Source organism: Mus musculus, chromosome 4, assembly GCF_000001635.26.
Source record: "Mus musculus strain C57BL/6J chromosome 4, GRCm38.p6 C57BL/6J".
In the NCBI taxonomy this organism is placed as follows: Eukaryota; Metazoa; Chordata; class Mammalia; order Rodentia; family Muridae; genus Mus; species Mus musculus.
In genome coordinates, this window is record NC_000070.6 from 63,969,885 (window position 1) to 63,989,656 (window position 19,772).

Consider the following 19,772-nt stretch of genomic DNA (forward strand, 5'->3'; position numbering starts at 1 on the left):
ACACAGGTAATATTAGCAATAGAAGTAGCTGGTCTTAACAAGTGACATTGCAAGGATGTGTTGAGATAGATCACAGTCAGTCAGGTGGTGACACTACGTGGCAAAGATGCAGAAAAGGCTGTTGGTACTTTCTCAATGAAACATTAGATGGCCATGAGCCCAACTCTTAAAATGTTAAGTCTTATAAAGCACTGCCGTTGATCTTGGCTGTTGCTCAGATAGCTTGAGCCTGGTTAAAGGAAGAAAGATTAGTGAGCATGTGGTTTGTGACTCACAAGGTCTGGTTCTATATCCAGTCTCTACTAGTTTTTTGTTTGTTTTAGGTGTTTAGTTGTATTGGAGTGAAGAAACAGTATCAGCGAATCCTTTGCTACTTTGATGATTATGCACATCAAATGTTTTACCCAGCAATGTGTGATTTATAGATACCTTGACTGTACCATCCACAGATTCATAGACCAGGAGGTATCCAGTGACCGATGCTCGGGGAGGTCTCCAGGTAAGGAGGGCAGTTTCTGACTGAACCTCTGTAGCTGTAAATTCTCTTGGGGAATCGAGGTCTGGAGAAGAGAATATGTATCAAATGAGCTAGAAGGTGTAGAACAGACAGCAAGAAGAGAACTGGCCTCAAGTTTGTTCAATAACATTAACCATGGCCTTGGACAAGAATCCCACCTGACTATCGATGAGGAACTTGAACCAAAGTCAAAGGTTATATGAGTCCTATCACCTCAAGGGTCTAAAAGCCCAACATATTCCTGGGTGGTTTGGGTTGGATTTGGGTTGAAAATCATTACAGATCCATTATTTCTCACCGACAGGGCTGAGGAGTGCTAATATTGGCCCTCACCCCAACAGAAGGGACAGTCCTTTACTTCTCCAAATGTTGAGCTTTGTAAAAAGATCTCAATACATAAAACCCCAATGAACATCTAAGGAAACTACCCTGAAAACTTCTTAAAAACTATTTCCCAGCCTGGAGCATGGATCATTAAATGCTGGGTTTAGAGCCAGTAGGTAGTGTTTTTCCACTTACAAAAGCTTCCCTTAAATATCCTTTTCTCATCTGTTGGGTCATTTCAGTTCAAGGGGAAATGGTATGCTTCTTTGGGTCTTGATTGAGTGGGCACTGGTAAATTTTACTCATACTGATGTCATTATACTGCAAGGGCCTGACTTAGGGAGGAAGAGCAGGGGAGGGGATGTGGTTTAAGATGCAGGCTGTGGGTGGGCAACTCAGAAAGGAGAACTTGCACTCTGGCTGTCTTGGTACCTGTGGTAAACTTGGTGGCGATGGTAGAGCTCTTCTGCTGTCCTTTCTCTGCAAAGATACTCAGGATGTACTCTGTGGCAGGCTCCAGGTCATGCAGCTCGTACTCCACTGTATTTCCAGACACTGTGCGTGTAACTTCTGGCACTAAGTATGAAACACACACGTGTGGCAGTTACCCCTTGGCAAACAGCACATATACCTCCTTCTAAGACACAACCTTTCAGTGACCCCCACAGCAAAGAAGGTCAGAGTTCTGGACCTCTTTGGCTAGGTCTTGATTAGTCCTGATCTAAAATTTTCACCATTCCCTCCAGCCATAAGTTCAGGGGGAGGGGACACCATTCTCTCCCTGTCTCAGGAGAATTTCCTTACAGGGAATAACAAAGAGGAGAATGGATGAACTGAATTTTCTCCTCCTGCCTCATCTTTTCTCTTTTCCCAGGAAACTCAGGGTTTTGCCAGAGCTGAATGAAGATTTAAAAAAAAAAGGCCCCCCCCCCATGGGTTATGGTGTCCTGTAATACTGCCAGTGAAAGCCAAGCAGTCTTGAGCCATAAAATATGAAAATTAGAAAATGAAATAACAGAGGTCTTTCTAGACTAGATCATCATAAACATATGAATGGAATCAGAAGAAAGCGGCTCTTTTCCTTATTTGATTTGCATTTGATTGCATTTGATTTACTTCCTGGTGGTTGTGTTTGGTTGATGGTCTCAGCAAGAGTTTAATTTGCCTGCTGGGTGAGTTGGTACAGATGGTGGCAGATGGGAAAAGCAGATTCTTTCAGTCAAATTGGCTTCAGTTAGGCCCTCCCATGGCCTCTGAGAAGGCTAGGCACCCCAGGACATCATGATGCCATTTGGTTAAGACCTGAGACTCTGGAAACCTTCTTTGTAAAGAATAAGAGCTGCTTCCTTGAGAGTCTGTCCCTCCCTGAGGTGCTTTGAATATGAAATGTCCCCACAGGCTCATGGGTTTGAAAACTTTGTTCCTAGTTGGTAGCCTTGCTTGAGAAGGTTTTGGTTTAGTGAGGAGGTGGAGCCTGCTTAAGGAAGTGAGCCACCTGAGGTAGGCTCTAAGGCTTTATAGAGGGCCCCATTTCCTGCTTCCGGACTTTGGATACCTTGGGACCAGCAGCTTCCTGTTACTGCTGCGAGCACTTTCTTGACATTTGGGAGTTACCTTCTTGAATTAGAATCCAGAGTAAACCTGCTACCCCTTAAACTAGTTGTCAGGTATTTGGTCATAGCAATGAGAAAAGTAACTCAAGAGTCTAGCAAGGTGGGATGGGTCAGCAAAACGTGCAAAGCTCCAGACTCGCCTTCTTTTTCTTTCTCTTTTCACTTGAATGGCTTGCCCAAGTCTTTCGAGGATACAGTGGAGGTAGGCAAAGACATGACTGGCTCTTACAGCGTACCACTGAGTTTTCTCATCCCATGGTACATTGGAAGGGGAATGGGAGGAGTCTGCGGTAAGATGAACCCTCATCAGAGTGTAGAGAAGGTGGGACAGGACCTTACCTCTCTCCCCTGTGTAGGAGATGACATAACTGTCCACAGTGGCAATGGCTGGCTGCCACATGGCCAAGGCTTCTGAGTCTGTGATGTTGGCTATCAGAAGACCAGATGGACCATCCAGAGCTGGAAAGAAATAAAGGAGAAGACTTCAAAATGTTAGAGGATAACATCAGAGGACATGTGCTTAGATGGGCTCAGAGTCAGGCCCCTTTGAACAGGCTAACCTGACTTATATCATGACTCTTTTCCTTACTGTTGTATTAGTTTTGGTCTCTATTTCCTCATATGTAAAATGGGCATGATAATCCTGGCTGGCTTTTTCTTTTTGACTTATATGTGATGTTACAGGTAGGCAGTTCCTGAACAATGTTTAATGTGTGACAAAGGTTATTGTCAGGATTCATGTTCCTTTTTTCCAGGAAAGGAACATAAATAAACATACATAGAGGAGACCTGTATGGTCACTACTGCCTGAGGCTTTTCTGGGCTTTGGGTGATATCTTTATTTAGGGGATCTTATAGGTAATAACCTGGAGGTCTCTAGGGTCAGATTCTATTGTGGCTTATTTTCCTGTGTCTCCATGTCTTTGGAAAGGCCACTTCACTGAAGTGTGCCTATATAACATGGAAGCTCTCAGCATTTGTTATTAATGCTATACTTTGTAAAACTTTTTAGTCTTTTTTATTTCAATCCTTGGGGTCCCGAGGCAGGAGGATCATGAGTTTGTGTCCACCCAGAGCCACATAGTAAGATTATATCAGACAACAATGACAAATATGGATAAGACAACAGGTATGTATTTATCTGTATGGGGTATGTGCATGTAAGTGTAACTGTTCAAGGCTTCGGTTATGGATACTAGGAATTAAATTCGAGGACTCAAATAAGAGCAGAGTATGCTCTTAAAAGATAAGCCATGGGCTGGAGAGATGGCTCAGCGGTTAAGAGCACTGACTGCTCTTCCAGAGGACCTGAGTTCAATTCCCAGCAACCACATGGTGGCTCATAACCATCTGTATTGGGATCCGATGCCCTCTTCTGGTGTGTCTGAAGACACTGACAGTGTACTCACATATATTAAATAAATAAATAAATAAATAAATAAATAAATAAATAAATCTTACAAAAACAAAAAAGAGAAAGAAACAAGGAAAGTAAAAACGATAAGCCACTGCTCTGGCCCTTGGGCGTTACTTTCAAATGACTTATATTGTCAGAGGATATTCCAGGGGTCTTAATCTCTGGCTTCTTTCAAAGGAGTATGTTCCTTGTTCAGAGTTTCTTCCTTGAAAGTTGATGGGAAGGCGGGATCTCTCTCTTATTTTTTCTAACGATAATTTAATTACTCCCTCAACAGCCTAGGAGACAGCAGCCCAGCTCACAGACTGGTACCCGAGCCTTAGGGAACTGGCTGAAGAGTCAGGAAGTGACAAACCAGTGTCAGAGTCAATATAATTCACCTCACAGTGTCCCCCTGATTCTCTCATGTGTGTACAGACCTTTCTTTAACTGCTAGTGACAATGTGGCCTTGGGAGGAGACACACCCAGCTTTTGTTTCTGTGGCTGTGGAGAATCATCAATGCAAGATTTCTTAGGGAAAACTGAAGCCCAAGAGGAGAGGAGACAGGACTTTGCGTCCAGATAGGCTGTTTTAATTGTACATTACCAATTCTTGTATGGAAGTAGTATATTTTTGAAATTTCCTGGGAGGCCTATTCTTCGGATCACTGAATGGACTGGGTTGGACAATTTGTCATATCTCAAAGGATAAATTGTCTAGAGACAGAGACTTCTGAAGGGAAAATTTCCACTTCATTCTCCCACAATAGCAGCCATTATTCTTAAATTAGATTTTAACAGGAAAACAACCTTTATTTTAAATGGTTGAGAGGGTTAGTCTGAATGACCCTTGTTTTCTTCCACATTTCCAGTCCTGTTGTTTTGTAATCTCCTCATGTCTCAGGTGCCTCTCCTACAAGCTTGGAATGACTACGGCAGTGAGGACACAGTGCATCAGGTCAACCCTTGCTAAACAGGGGACAGCGTGGCCACAGTCCTCCCCATCCCATATCTGCAGAAGCACATGTCCCGGGAGGTGATCACAATGATTCCAGGCAACAGGGGGAAGGAGTGAGGTGACAGGGAAAGTTGTCTTTATGCTTACTGACCCCTTGCAACACTGACAAGGGAAGCAGAGTCATACCCACTTTACAGAGAAGTTCATCAGACCCCAGAGAAATTAACTGACAACTCACGTGGCTAACACATTTAGGGTCTCAGCTCAGTATGGTTCCTATACTTCACTCCTTTCCACAGTAGCAGAGGAAATGGAGGCCAGAGGGCATTCAGGATGTCTCTGGGGCAACCCAGTTTATTAGAGGCTAAGGATGAGCCAGAGGGAGGTGCTGGATGCTCTAATTCCAGCTCACTTCCCACTGGGACTCCAGGAGCAAGCATTTGTGCTGTTCTCAGTCACGAGTCAACATGCCAAGAGCAAGGATGGAACATGATGGGGGAACACACACCTGTGATTAGAGTCCCCGAGACTGGATCGCTTTCTTCGAATCCCTTCATGGCAATCACACTGACGCGGTACTCTACACCCGGGGTAAGCTTCACCAGCCTGGTCTCAGTATCTGTTCCATCCACAGTCACCATGGACGGGGCACCTGGAGATTAGCGAAAGCAAGATCAGGGGAGCCTCTTCCACACTTCCTTGTCATAGCCTCCAAACCGGGTGGATGCAACTTGGAAATTAAATTATATCTTTATTCAATTTCATTCTCTGGAGTTCCTCTCCTCTCATCCCACCCTCTGGCATGAAGGACAAGACCTTACTTTTTGTATAATGTTTTTTTCCATTGGTGCAGATGCCAAAAACCCAGTCAGGAAAGGAAAAAATCATGAAGTCACAGTATACTAAAAATGGCAAGTTTCCTTTCGGGAAGGAGTTGGCATGTTGCACAAATTTTATTTTCCTTATTCTTGTCCCTCCATGCACTATATGGGAAGCTCACAATGTAGCATAGATCCAAGCTATGTAACTCATTGGGTTGACTTAAGATGCTATAGACCCCCTTACTTGGAGAGATTTTAGTCATGATAAAAAAGATGGTCCCAGTTAAATGTGTGCTCTTAAATTTATTAGGAAGTCTGGAATTTATATTTCTTAGAATTTCAGGAAGAGTGAAGGATTTGCAATCCAGCTGGCCAAACGCCCAAATGGAGATGCTACAGTGTTGCCGTTACCAACCAGCCTGTCTTTTCAAACCTCCAACAAGAGGCAGCTCACTACCTGCTAGGCTGTGTTCGAACTATACTTCCCTGAGGTCTTCATTAAAGTCTATGTGTTCCAAGTTCTAACATTGCTAAGACTCAGTTCTCTATCCTGTAGTGAGATAGGATATGGTCCCTAAGGGTAAAACCTCACACATATCTCAGCTTTCCAGATGACTGTGATCAAAGGGGAAAAAAAAAGATTGTTTATATAAATTCCCTTGTGTTTGTGTTCAAAAGTACTAGGGAACCATTTCCTTGAAAATATTTTACAATATCAAGGTCACAGAGAGTGTTAATAAGGTGACTTTTTCCAAGTTTCCAAAATGTCTTTACAAAGGGCATCTTTCTAGATGATCTCAGAAGGAGGGAAGTGATTTTCATTAGCCATAATGCTTGAAGAAAGTCTGATAAGAACACCCAGGGTCTCATTTGCCATTTAACCCTAATGTTGCATGTTCTCCCCACCGTCTTCCACCTCCAGGTTCCCTACCTCCTGTCATAGGTACATAAGTGATCCGGAAACTCTCCACCTGAGCAGTAGGTGCCCTCCAGCTGACTGTGGCTGCATTTTCAGTGATGTCTGAGAACATGATTTCCTTCGGAGAACCCATGGCTGTTAAGGAGAAAACAAAACAGAAACCCTGAAACATTACCTATGTTGTCCATCAATAGCTTTTTCCCCTGGATTCCTTGCCCAGGAGCCTTTAGTATCTAGAGTTGATGACTGAACGGAGCCTCAGGAATAGAGAATGCATGATACATGGTTACACTGTGACATGAAAGAAAACTCACAGCAGATACAGTGACCACGTAGACCAGGTGACTGTGGGCTTCATGGTCAATTGGCTTCACGCAAGATGGATGTTAGCACATTGGCCAGTTTCCACAGAGGAGAGGAGAGTGACTTCACAGATCTGAATAACTTATTTTGATTTAATTTTTGGCATTTTTTCCAGATGTTTGTTTTACGTTTCTTTTTTAATGGTAAGATATAAAAGTGCATGGTTCTTTCTTATAGAGCTCATTTCTCATATAAACACGCATGAGATGAAAATTCGGTTGTAGTCATTATACAAACGACCAAAGTAAGCCTCCCTTCTCCAACTAACATTATTCTGATGGGACCTTTCTGGATCACTGCACTGGGCAGCCTGGCATCCGGAAATTAAGCTCATTGGAAGCTAATTTTGACTGCCCACTCATGTATCTTCAAGGAGATCCAAAGCCAAGAAGCAAGGTCAGGTCATAACTAAACCTACACCAGGGACACTGGGTCCACTGGCAAGAAGCAGCCCATGACTAGAGGGGCCCGGCTGCTGTCTTCCCTTCTCCTCCCCAAATCTGGATTCCTTTGGCTTCTCTCTGTGTGTTTTTTGGCTTAGGATTCTGCCTGCTTCAGCTGACCATGCTAACTCAGGAAACAATTTCCAGTCTCAAGGGAGCCTGCTTCCTCACTACTTCCCTGCTTCAGCCCGTTTTGGTCATTAAGCTTGGAAACACGTAGAGGTTTTCGGAGAGAATTTTTTCCATACCCATTTCTGTCTTTTTCTCTCATCTAACACATCTGCTCCTACAGTTTTTTTTTTCCTGTGACCCAGAAACTACCCAGATCTCTGCGGCTACCACTCCTTTTTTTTTCTTTTTCTTTTTATTCTCCCTGTACGTGGCAAATCTTTTCTTTTTCAAGCCACAGAGTCTGAGGAACCTACAAGATCTTAATTGTTCAAACACCACTGAGAGGTTGGGCAGCCTGGGACAAGTCTCTTCCCTTCAGTGAGCTTCAGTTGCTACACCCTTCCAATGGTGAAAGTGGTACCCACAGGAATGTTTTGAGGATTAGTAGAGATAATGGATGTAAAACCCTTAGTATAGACTCTGGCATGCAGAGAATTCACTAGGTGCAATTGTCCTCTCTAGTTTCTTCCTTATGCGACCTTTTCCTACACAGTCTACCCTGAACCTTAAGACACTCCTCAGGAGAGATCTAGATGAGTCTAGCTGAGAGTAGATCCTACTGATGTACATGAACTCTGCCTTGGAATATTTTTCTCTGCTTATTCAATTCACTGACTTGTTCTAACTGGAAACCTTGCTGGCTGATGTAGGTTATGCTACATTTCACAATCTGTGTCTTATAAACAAAGCTTTCTTCTTCAGATCTCAGTTTTCTCATCTAGACAATGACAGTAATATCTACACTGTCTTATATGCTGCAGAACCCGTGGCCTCATCCATGACTTACTCAGGGCCATGTGTTTGGTAACACATAGTAGGAAAGCCACCAGGCATCATCTGTAGCAATGTCACAATCGTGATGGAATTCCAGGAGCAGTGGGCATGATATTTTTCTACTAAAGAGCTTCCTAGGTGTTTGTTACTTCAGTGTGTAGCTTTCTGCTATGGGGTCCTCAAGTCCTGAGCCCTACAACAGATAGCTAAGCACAAAACACCAGAGTCATACCTATTAAAAAGCTGGAGAGGGGCTGGAGATATGGCATAACACTAAAAGACTAACTGCACAAATATGAAGGTCTGAGTTTAGATGTCCAGTATCCACATACAAGCTGGTTAGACACAATGACCTGTCTGTAACTCAAGTTCTCAGGAAGCTGAGGAAAGAGATCTCTTCCCCTTCCATGAGCATCAGGTAGCTAGACCCACTGAATTGGCAAGCTCTGGGTTTTAGTGTGAGATCTTGCCTCAATATATAAGATAAAATATGATAGAGGAAGACATACAGCCTCTATAAGCACAAACACACATGCACCTGCATCTTTCAGACATCTTTCACACATGTACCACAGGTGTGAACACACACACACACACACACACACACACACACACACACACACACATGCAAGAGTTAGAGATACCTATGCAACAATGCTTTCCTTCCAATTAGACTCAATAATAATAAAAAAGAACTTCCAGTAGCTAAATGCATGGGCTTGATAAAAACCCTTAAAGTGCTTGCTATCCATATAAAACCTTGCTTCTCAAATTCTATAATGAATGCCTTCTGTTATTGGCAATTGTCTACCATCTAACACTTAGTCCTCATTCTACAAACTTGCATTGGTTATTTAATATGCATTAGGCTTATGCTCAATTAGGAGGTAGTTGGTGGGTTTGGGGGCAAGAACTTTGGAATAGAAATAACCTTGGTAAGTGTGGCTTCAAGTCTATCTTGATTGAAATGGGGCTGAGGAGTTTAGAGGGTGCCTGATTGGGAAATATGGGCAGTTTAGAGTAGAGACTGTTCTGAAGTTTGAGAAAAGAGGTGACAACTATACTTTAGACCTCATGATTGGAAGAGAGACCTAGGAACATGAGTGTGTGGACAGATACTGGGACAGACCAAGGAAATACTTTCAGGTCCTTACCCTAAACATTTTTGGTGGGTTGCAAGGGTCTCTGGAAGAGAATAGCAGTCACGATTCTCTGTTAATGGGACTGCTTGCCTGTTTTGCAGAAACCTTTATGGTTGTGCACAGGGACGTGGAAGTGTTTATCTTCCTAGAGGAGGAAGAAGTTACTGCTCAAAGAATTCAATACGTGTTGTGTTTTCTCTATTTGTATGTTTCTAGAGAGACAAGAGAGTGATATTATTTATTACTTCTAGATAAAATCAATATGCAGCTACATGGTCAGAGTCCACTGTTATATTCTTAAGAATTGGTTTTTGTTGTTCATTAAAAATAAAATGGACAACTCACCAAGCATATAATAGCTAGCATTGTTGCAACAGGCAGAGGAAAGAGTTAAACCCTCACTATTCGTGTCCTGTTTAAATCTTATGTTGACCTTTGAGTTAGTTTGTTTTTCAGATGAGGGTCTTGGGATTTGCTCAAGGTCAAGGTCACACAGCTGCTAAATGGGAAAAACATGGCTACGCTCCAGGAGTTTGCCCAGATCATTGGCTAGCCACTTGCTTGCACTGCCTTCCTTGCTGCTCTGGATTCTCAAGGGTGGGCAGCTTATAGCCAGACAGAAATATGTTACAAGGAGGAATCACAGCAGACCATTACCAGGAGGTAAGAGGGAGAGGTTGCTGTTGTTGAGGAGAGCTCAAGGTGCTTTGGGGGAAGAGAGAGAAGTGTATGTGGGGGTGGAAACAGATAAAAGGGACACTTGAAGCTGGGGACTGAAGATGAGGTAGGCATGTCCTTGCTGTGCTGCTTACAACATGTCTTCTGGCCTCTCCTGGTCCTGGAGCATGGGTGTGCAGGCACACATAGACACATTGCTTACACACGCTGCACAGACACATATGTGCTTTTCTCTTTGGCTGTGAATTTAAGACCCCCACAGAGAGAAGCCCAAGAGGGGGTTCTTCCTAACAAAACAGGCTCTGGTTTTTCTTTTGTTCTTAAAAAGGCAAATCAACTCATGATTATTCTTTTTGTTTTTGCTTTAGAACTACAGGGATTATAGAAGAAGGAAAAAAATCAGCAAAACAAAATCAGTGATCAGAGCTTTGAAGAGCAGTGTTTATAAACCAAGATCAGTCTCTGCTTCTGATCTGAAGCCATTCTTTGGCAGCCATGGGGGATGGAGATCAATGTTGGGGTGGGATACTCTGGAGCACAGCTATGCTAAGCACTGTGCAACCAGTGTGTGAACTGGGGGGTACTGTAAGCAGAAAGAGCAGTGCCTTTCCTCTCGACACACTAATGCACTGTCTCCATGTCTACAAGCACTGGCTATAGTTTCTATGGGTAGATTCTTGCAGGTTGTAGCATCCTGCCTCTTGTCACAATACTATTATCTTGCCATGCTGCTCAGACAATAGTTCTGTATGCAGCATGCTTACTGCATAAGCATGATGGCCTGACTGACCACAACCCCAGCAGCCATGCAAAATGCTGGACATGGTGTCACACTTTCTAATCATTGGGGACACAGTGACTGGATCCCTGGGTGTTGCTGGCCTGTCAGTCTACCTGGACTGGTAAGCCCTGGGTGTCAGTCAGAGGTACAGTATAAAAAAGTAAGGTGGGCTGGGGAGATGGCTCAGTGGGAAGTATGAGGTGCTGGGTGGAAGTCTCTTGCACCTACATAAGAAGCTAGGCACAGTGGCCTTGTGTGTATAACTCCAGTGCTAGTTATGTGTGTGTATGTGAGGGGAAATCCCTGGAGCTTGCTGGCTGAAAGCCCAGCTCCAGGGTCAGTGAGATACTTCGTCTCAATAGAACAAGATAGATAATGATAGAGCAGGACACCCTACTTTCTCCCCTGGCCTCTGTGCACATGTAGGCATGAGTACCTGTAGACTCAGACTTTTGCACATGCATATGTACCATATATAAATGGACATACACAATGTCTCTGTATGTCTCTTTGTCTGTCACACACACACACACACACAAACACACACACACACACACACACACACACACACACACAGAAAAACAGACAGACAGATGACAGAGTAGTCGATGGCTTCTGAGAATGATACCTGAAGTTGACTTCAGGCTTCTACATGCAAGTGAACACACACACACACACACACAGATACACAGACATAGAGAAGCCCAGGCACACAAACACACACAGACACACACACCAGCTCCTACATACCCATACAATAAAACATGTCTTAACATGTCTTAGGGAGCTTGGACTAATATTCCCTGTATCTGTCAGACATAGCTAGTATATCTGTTCACTGGTTACCTGTCATCTGGTTTGACTATTAAAATAATTACAGTCACACTGTCACAATAAGCCCATTATAGCAGCCTGACCTTAGGCACAGTACTTCAGCTTTCTGGGCCTCGGATTCTTGATGTATCAATAGACAAGGCCAAGATCTTTGGTGTGTGGCTCATCACTTCTCAGTGCTTCTCCTTTCCTTGTGATTTTCTGATTCTTCCTCAGATTCCTTTCAGGGGGTTGTCTCTATGCAATGCCATCTTGACTATTCCTCCAGGTTTTTTTTTTTTTTTTAAAGTACTGCATTTTCAGGTCTTTGTTTCTCCCTCTAAAGAGTCACATAAGTTTTATGACCATAGTAATGATGTGTCTGGGTATCTTTGCCTTTCTCCTTAGCATAGCTGATAGGAAAAAGGGTCTTATTTCCCCCGTGGAGGGCTCTTACACGCAGTGTCGGCTTGTATTTGTGAGCCCAAGAAGACCGTCCTGCTAGCCTTACCAGCTCCATCCTTCAGTTTGCTAACCACAGTACTGATGGCTCACGTGGGACATTTTATAAACATGTCATAATCCTTTCAGGTCTCGGTTCCATGTCTCCACTGTCCCTCACTCATCTAGTGTGACTGTAACATCTGACCAAAGAACAAGGGATCATATTCTCCGATACATACTATTCAATAGAAGGAAGTTTTTGGAATTTAAATGTCTAATAGTTGATGATCTAGGAGAGACACTATGACGCCCTTACTACATCCCAGGTCTTATGTTGTTACTTTTACATGAATCAGATCACTAAATCCTCACCACCCTGCTAAGGAAATCATACTCTTTTTATGGTGCAGAGATTTGTCCACACAGTCCAGGAGAACACAGTCTATGCTTAAAGGAACCAGGATCTAAACAGAAGCCTCTCTGTGCTCCAGAGCTCTTGTGATTATGCAACCCTATAGGAAGAAGAATTCCAGTCTTGGATTTCCGTTTTCCTCTCCTGTTTGTGTATAGATCCCACTGTTGCTATGGCACCTGCTTGTTTACAGTACCTGTTGTTGCTATGGCACTGACTGGCTGGGATCGCCTTCCGCGGCTTATTCCATAGAGTTCAATTTCGTACTCAGTGGCCTCTCTGAGACCTGTTATGTCCCTGGTACGTTCGGGGGAAGGGAGGGATATTTCTTGTGGCTCAGATTGCTTTTTGGTATCTCTGATCCTGATAACAAAACTGTCGAATATCCCTTCATCAGCAGTCCAGGACAGACGGAAACCGTCTGGAGTGGCATCTGAAACTAGAAGGTTGTCAACTTCCGGTTCAGCTTCTAGAGGGAGAGAAGATGGTGGAAGAAGGAGGAGACAGAGCATTAATTAGCCATCCATGCAGTCTTCCTTCTGGTGGAGTATCAGAATGCAGTGCTGCCTCGGTTTTCAGAGACAGAGTGTCCTGAGATACCAGGAAAGAAAATCATTCCACATTAAAAAAGTCTAGTAGGGGGAGGAGAAGGAAAACACGGAGCTGACACATTCAATACAAGCCAAGCATTCGCTTGCATCTGTGAGTTTTGTCTAAAAGTAACTGTATCAGTCCACATCTGGACTCGGCCTTGGCCCCTCCCGTGCATTATTAAACAAGTTCAAAGCCATAACTTGTTTACATTTGCTCTTTGTCTTCCAGTGGCTGAGTGCTGGTCTGCTGGGAGCTCCTTTTCTTTTCCTTTTGAAAAGACAAATAAACCGACTTTAATGATCTGTGGAGCTGTCCATGACGATTCTGATGATTATATTTCCCTCGAGCCTGAGCAAAATGATTTAGAATGTTATGGTCTTTTGGCTTTGTTCTCCGGAGCTGCTATCCAGAAGAGGGCTCCTAGTATATCCTGTTTAATTTTATTTCCTTGCTAGTTTACCATTTAGATGGTAGGATGAGGCTTAGAACCTCTTGAGATATCATTATATATACTTTGTACTCCAGAGTTTCATTTTGGTAACTAGACAAAACTCAGTGTCAAAATAAATTTGAAGCTGAGTTTCCCAAAGTGTGTGTGCTCAAAGCAAACTCTTCCTGTTGTATGGCTCCATCCTTTACAAAGCATTCCTTGTCAAACAAGTTTGGGAACTACTGCCCTCTGCATAATAAGAGATTCTGAAAAGCCTGTGTGGTCAAAGATCCTAGTTCCAAATTTAACTGAACATGAAATGTTATCAAATGAGATCTTTAAACAGCCATCAGCGCTTGTTTTCTCTAGAAATACTTTGGGAAACACAGTTTTCTGACTGTTAAAATTATTAATGTGATATTTCTATAGGAAGTATTAGTCTTGAGAACATTATGGATTTAGTCTGGGTTGAAGAATCTCTCTGGTATTAGTTGTTTTTTTTTTTTTTTAAAGGCCTGTATAGTAAGTTTCATTCAGTTCCCAATCATAAGACCACTGGGTAAGTTGGTTAAGATCACAGGTTGAGACTCTGAAATAGTAAAGATTTTAAAATACTTTTTCAAAATATACTCATTGGCATATTTCTTTTGAGAAAGCTGAAATGTAGCTGGCAACCAGCCAGGATGAACACAAACGAAGGTGACTGTAGTGAGCACGTGAGAGCTACAGGCAAGACGTGGACTAAAGGGTTTGGGACATTAAAGAGACACGTTTCCATCTTCTCCTTTCTAGGATGGGGTGTGTGTGAGCACTCAATAGATTCTGAAAAAAGGGAAAATGTGGAGGACATGAGAGAACAAGGTACGTGTGTGGATTAAGTGGAGAATACAGACAATGTTAGAAACCACAGGGATCCGAAGACAGACTACACAGGAAAAGGGACCAGGAAGAGGAGCAGATGGCTCTCTTGAATTGAAATACCTGTAATGGTCTCAGCCCTCAAGGGCTTTGTTTGGTGCCCTTGAGTGAAGCCAGAGACCAGGACCTCATAGCCAATGCCAGTTATGAGGCCTCTAAGCTCCAGCTTCCTCTGGGTTCCTGAAAGTGTGAATTCCTGGGGGTCCAGCAGCTTCCCAGAATCCACCACCGTTACTAGAAAGCTGTCAAAGGCATTCTCCGATGCCGTCCAGGAAACTGTGAACCCGTAGGGATTAGTGTCGGAAATGGTTAAATTTTCCAGAAGGGGCAAGGCCTCTGAAAGAAGGGAGGAGTGAAAATGACTCAGGTTAGCAGCACTGATTTGACTAAGGCAGCGTGCAGCCCCAAGAACACAGATAGATTCCCAGTCAACCATCCTGTGAGTTCAATGCTCCTGACTCCAAGAACACTGATAGATTCCCTGACAATCACCCCATAAGTTAAATGCTCAAATACTAAGAACACTGATAGATTCTGAGTCAAGCATCCCATGAGTTAAAATGCTCAAATACCAAGAACACTGATAGATTCTGAGTAAATGCTCAAATACCAAGAACACTGATAGATTCTGAGTCAAGCATCCCATGAGTTAAATGCTCAGAAAAGGAATATTTAGTAATAATGTCTTGGGTGCCTGATATTGTTACATAGAGTAAATTTCTTAACAAGACTGTACAGTAACTATCATTCCCAATCATAGGTCAAAAGAAAAGTTTCTAAATGATTAACTGATTTAGCCCAAGTCTCACCTTAGCAAGGTATGATAGAGCAAGGCCTCTAGCTGAGCCTAACTTGGGCCATCCATATCTCACTATACAAATAGGACACCTTGTGTCACTTTGGAACCTTAATCTACTTCTTGCTGTTTCTTGTTTTGAAACAAATCAGATTTTTAAAAAAAATTGGTTGTTGCAAGCATACTTTTCTGGTATATTTCATATCTTAATCTGGTTCATATTTTGAATACAATTATTTGGGCCAACTATTGAGTTCATAAACTTGGATAACAGGAGTAATAAGATTTGTTGTGTTGTTACTTATCCAAATTAACGATTTATGTTCTTAAACCAGGAAGGAATTCTAAGTTTGGCAATTCTTAAGTTGTTTGGTTTTTCTAGGTTAAGTTAGAAAGCAAGAACATATTTTGTTATCTTGGTTTTATGTTTTGTCTATCTGTGTCCCAGCCCACTTATTCCCTAGTTGTGGAGGGATCTTTTCACATACTTGAGCTTTCCAAAAAGTGACCTTATGGTGGCCAAAACAAGTCCCAGTAGAGGAGGCTACAGAATGTTGATCCAGTCTAACACAACGATGCTGTAAGGTAGGTGTTGCTATCTGTCTGCTGGCCTCCAGGACATCAACTGGGAGAGAAAGTCTCTGACTTTTCCAAGGCCTTCTTGCTGCAAGCTTGGTATTCTTTGCACATCCTAACACAATGCTAAAATTAGTAAATGCTATCAAGTGCTCTGACACACTCAGAGTGGGGACACAGCGCTAATAGAAAAGAGAGAGAAGACCGATGCATACTCATTCAGCACTTAGGGGAGAAGGGTGAAAATCCCATGCCCAAGTCTGCTTTAGCAACATGTAATTTAGAGCCTCTCTTCTCTTCTCTCTCTTCTCTTCTCTTCTCTTCTCTTCTCTTCTCTTCTCTTCTCTTCTCTTCTCTTCTCTTCTCTTCTCTTCTCTTCTCCCCTTCCCTTGCTCACTCGCTCATGTTGTTGCATCTAACTGAGAATTTTCAAAGTGATAAATGACCTTGTACTAATGCTTATGGTCAAATTTCCCTAGGATATAAAGACAATGTTTAAAAAGAAGTTCTTGGCACCTGGATGGCTAAGTGAATGCATCCATAAGTAGAGAATTAGACTTTGTTGTGGCTTGGACTTCCTGTGCTGATTTTGTAACAGTTAATGTTTATTTTTAGAGTTTATTTTTCTCATAAGATTTCCCAAGAGCTGTAACTCTATCAAAGCAAATATGAAATTTTTTTTTTACCATGCAAACAGTCTTGATTTGTAAAACAAGGTTCTCAAATGTTGGTTTTGTTTAGAGAAGTGGTGCCCTTCTTTGATAGCTGGCCTCTGTTAACTCCATGCTATTAAAGCAGTGAATTCCAGAGAAAACAGGTACTTTCAGGCTAATTAGTCAATCAAGGGCTTGTTTTTTTCCTCCCACAGTCTTTCCTATTCATTTTCATTTCTTCTTTGGTATGCCTCTTTCAAAATGTAGAGTCTTTTCACACCAGGGATTAGCAGAAACAATTCTGTAACTGGATCTCTGTTTCCCTCCTGAGGGCTGCTCTTTCAGCTTCCCTGGCTTCTCTCTGACTTGTGGGAGGTCCTTCAGAAGGTGACATGTAAGGGCCTGATGAGCTCTGGGTGCTCAGGGTAGAAAGAGTCTTCCTCTCACCCCATTCTTTCTGCTGTACTTAAAAAAAAAACCCAGCTTATATTTACATTTGATAATTGAAAGGAAAAAAATATTTAAAATCTTAGACTAAAACATACCCAGGGTTCTAAGAGTAAGTTGTGAGGCATGTTTCCATTGTTTCCCTTGGGCTTGTGGATGGGGAACAAATCTAAGGTCTTACTCATGCCAGACATGTGGACTTAACTTTGACCTACACCCCAATTGACTTTTAAGAAGCCCACTCTCCTTATACTGTTGGGAAGCAACAGGAGGACATAACACTAGTAGAGGATCCAGTGGAGGCTAGGCGGTTACTTTTCACTGTGTCTGCTAGATTCCTAATGTAGATGGCCAGCAGCACCAGTGAGTGCCCTCTTCCCTAACATAAGGACATCAGGCTCCAAACAAATTTGCCAGGGCTATGTGTAGGTAAGATGATGTGGGATAGGTTTAGAAATCAACCAGATTTGATCTCAGCTACCACAATTAGTTAGCTGTACTTATTAACACAGCTCATTTATAGTAATTTAGACTCTGGGAGGGACTAGCTTAGTTTAAGGGTCATGACTACGTCTATCTCCTGAGAGTTTAGTAGAAGAGAATTTCTAAGCATTTTTTAGAGGTTTGTCAAGCTAGAGATTTACTTTTATGAAACCATGCACAGCCTTTACCATCGACTTAAGGTAAGATTAGGAAAGAAAATAGGCAGTATCTCTTTATATGATCCATAGAAACATCACAGCTCAAATTTAATAAGTGTATAAAGTTTAGCATGTATCTATCTTCCTAGGTTGAACATGTCCGTTTCTGTGCTTGACTGTTTTAAGAGTAAGGTTTTTGTTTTGTTTTTTTGTTTGGCTTTGGGTTGTTTTTTTTTTTTTTAAATTGCAAATTATAGGATTTGGGGACCCTCTAGGACACTAGGCACTTTACACCGTACATACCTCAATTTATGGACATAATTCCTGCTCTAGATCATCGCTAATTTAAATTTCACTTTCTTCAGACTCTCTGCATGGATTAAGCATTCTAGAAAACAGGCCAAAAGATACTCGAAGCTCTATACATGTCTAAAGAGCTTCCAAGAGGGTCTGTAAGGGTCCTCCTCCTTTCAGGAGTGCCATTGCTTTTAGTGGCTAGAAATTTACATTTGGCCTCTCTGCTATTAGAAATAACATTGCATAGCAATCCGTTTCCCTCAATGGCTACATTAGTAACAACATTTGCTGAGTACATGTAGAAGAATACTATATAGCCATAAAAGAAGGGAATTCTATCATTCTTGATGTCACAAGTAAGCCTGGAGAACATTAAGTGAAATAAGCCAAGAAGAGGAAGAGAAACCATTTCACCATCTCCCTTTTATGGAGAATCTTGACAAATTGAACTGATAGGAGTAGAAAGAAGAATACTGGTCACCAGAAGTGGGGTTGGCCGCTTGCCATTGGTCAAGAGGCACAAAGTTCAACTGGCCAGTAGGAATACGCTTCAGTGAGGTGCAGAATAAGCTAACCAAGGCGCAGAATAGTTGCCTCAGTTAATAATAACTAATAGTAGCCGATGTTCCAAACAGCCGAAAGATTAGATTTTAAGTATTATCACAAAAGGTAGGTGACATGATTGATAAATTAATTTGATCTGATTTGGTGATTCTTCAATAAATACATATGTTAAAATATCACTTTGTACCATATGTATCCTAATGAATATATATGTATATATGACATATATATGACATGAATACATATATATTCATTTCCTATAGGTTAAAACCAAAGGCCTTTATATTTGGAGTCAAGACTATGTTTGGGATTGGAGTTTTCTTTAGAGTGCCTATCTCCTTTTTCCAGATTCCTAAACTGACAGAGAGAACCTTTGAATACCTGTAATGACAAAGACAGTGAGGGGTGTGAGGGGAGGGGTCCTCTGGGGTCACCAGCCCAGGTGGTCCCTGTCACACTGACATCATAGGCAGTGTTCTCTACCAAGCCTGTGATGTGAGCTTGCTGCGCATCTCCTGGGACTGTGAGTTGCTGAGACTCATGAAGTGAATGAGTATCGCTCACAGTGATAACAATCTTTGCAAAAAGCCCAGCTTGTGTGGTCCATGACATATTGAAGCTGTCAGGAGTAATATTGCTAAAGATTAGCATGCCCAACTATGGTTCTGGCTCTGAAGGGAAAGAACATGGGCAGAAACAGAAAGAGAGAAAGAGAGAAAAAGAGGAATGTCTGTATTTAACCAAATACTTGCAGAAAAAATTGAATGTCAGGCAGTATCTATGCCTACATTTACTATATGACAAAGAAGTTACTGATTTTTCTGCAGTCATTTATTTGTGTTCTTTTAAAGTGTAAACACATTTGGAGCCATTTGTAAAGGTAAGTTAGCCAGCCATCAGAAGTACAGATAGGACGAATAAAATATATTGTGACTACATTTGCCAAAATCTCTGAGGTCAAGATGTCCCAGGTAAAGACAGCTTCATGTTGAAGCATCCATCATAAACAGCAACCATTTTCTTTTACCAATAAGATTCACAGAGCACATATCCCTTCAAAGGCTTTGAAAAGCTTGTTCTATAACTAAATCTATGCAGTCTTGTTGACTCCAACATTGCTAGGCTATGGATCCCATATCTTAGGAATGTCTCTAAATGCCTCAGTGAGATGGTATCCCACTGAGTAGTCTTTAGAAAGTGCTTCTGGAGGGTTTTCTTAGTGTTCATTTGATCTATATGGATGCACAAATTAAAGGCTAGCATCTGCATCTATGTGAAATTTCTTC

General features: G+C 42.1%; 1 protein-coding gene and 1 long non-coding RNA gene across 8 annotated transcripts in view; one reads left to right on the top strand and one right to left on the bottom strand.

Moving 5' to 3' along the window:
• Tnc (tenascin C) overlaps positions 1-19,772 on the bottom strand; it is an 87,231-nt gene that overhangs the window by 10,100 nt on the left and 57,359 nt on the right. For 3 of the 6 annotated variants that reach the window (NM_011607.3, XM_006537776.1, NM_001369213.1), the window contains 6 exons: positions 12,767-13,039; positions 6,562-6,684; positions 5,318-5,461; positions 2,794-2,913; positions 1,274-1,417; positions 430-560 (listed from right to left, as the gene is read on the bottom strand). In NM_011607.3, coding sequence (NP_035737.2) covers positions 430-560; positions 1,274-1,417; positions 2,794-2,913; positions 5,318-5,461; positions 6,562-6,684; positions 12,767-13,039 — 935 coding nt within the window. Of the gene's footprint in view, positions 1-429; positions 561-1,273; positions 1,418-2,793; positions 2,914-5,317; positions 5,462-6,561; positions 6,685-12,766; positions 13,040-14,575; positions 14,849-19,772 lie in introns of all 6 variants that reach the window. The other 3 variants (NM_001369214.1, NM_001369212.1, NM_001369211.1) reach the window with 2 other exon arrangements.
• The window catches only part of 8030451A03Rik, a 163,826-nt gene continuing 158,900 nt past the window's right edge, over positions 14,847-19,772 (top strand). For both annotated transcript variants that reach the window (XR_881356.2, XR_003955431.1), the window contains exon 1: positions 14,847-15,893. This is a non-coding gene — a long non-coding RNA (RIKEN cDNA 8030451A03 gene). The remainder of the gene's footprint in view (positions 15,894-19,772) is intronic.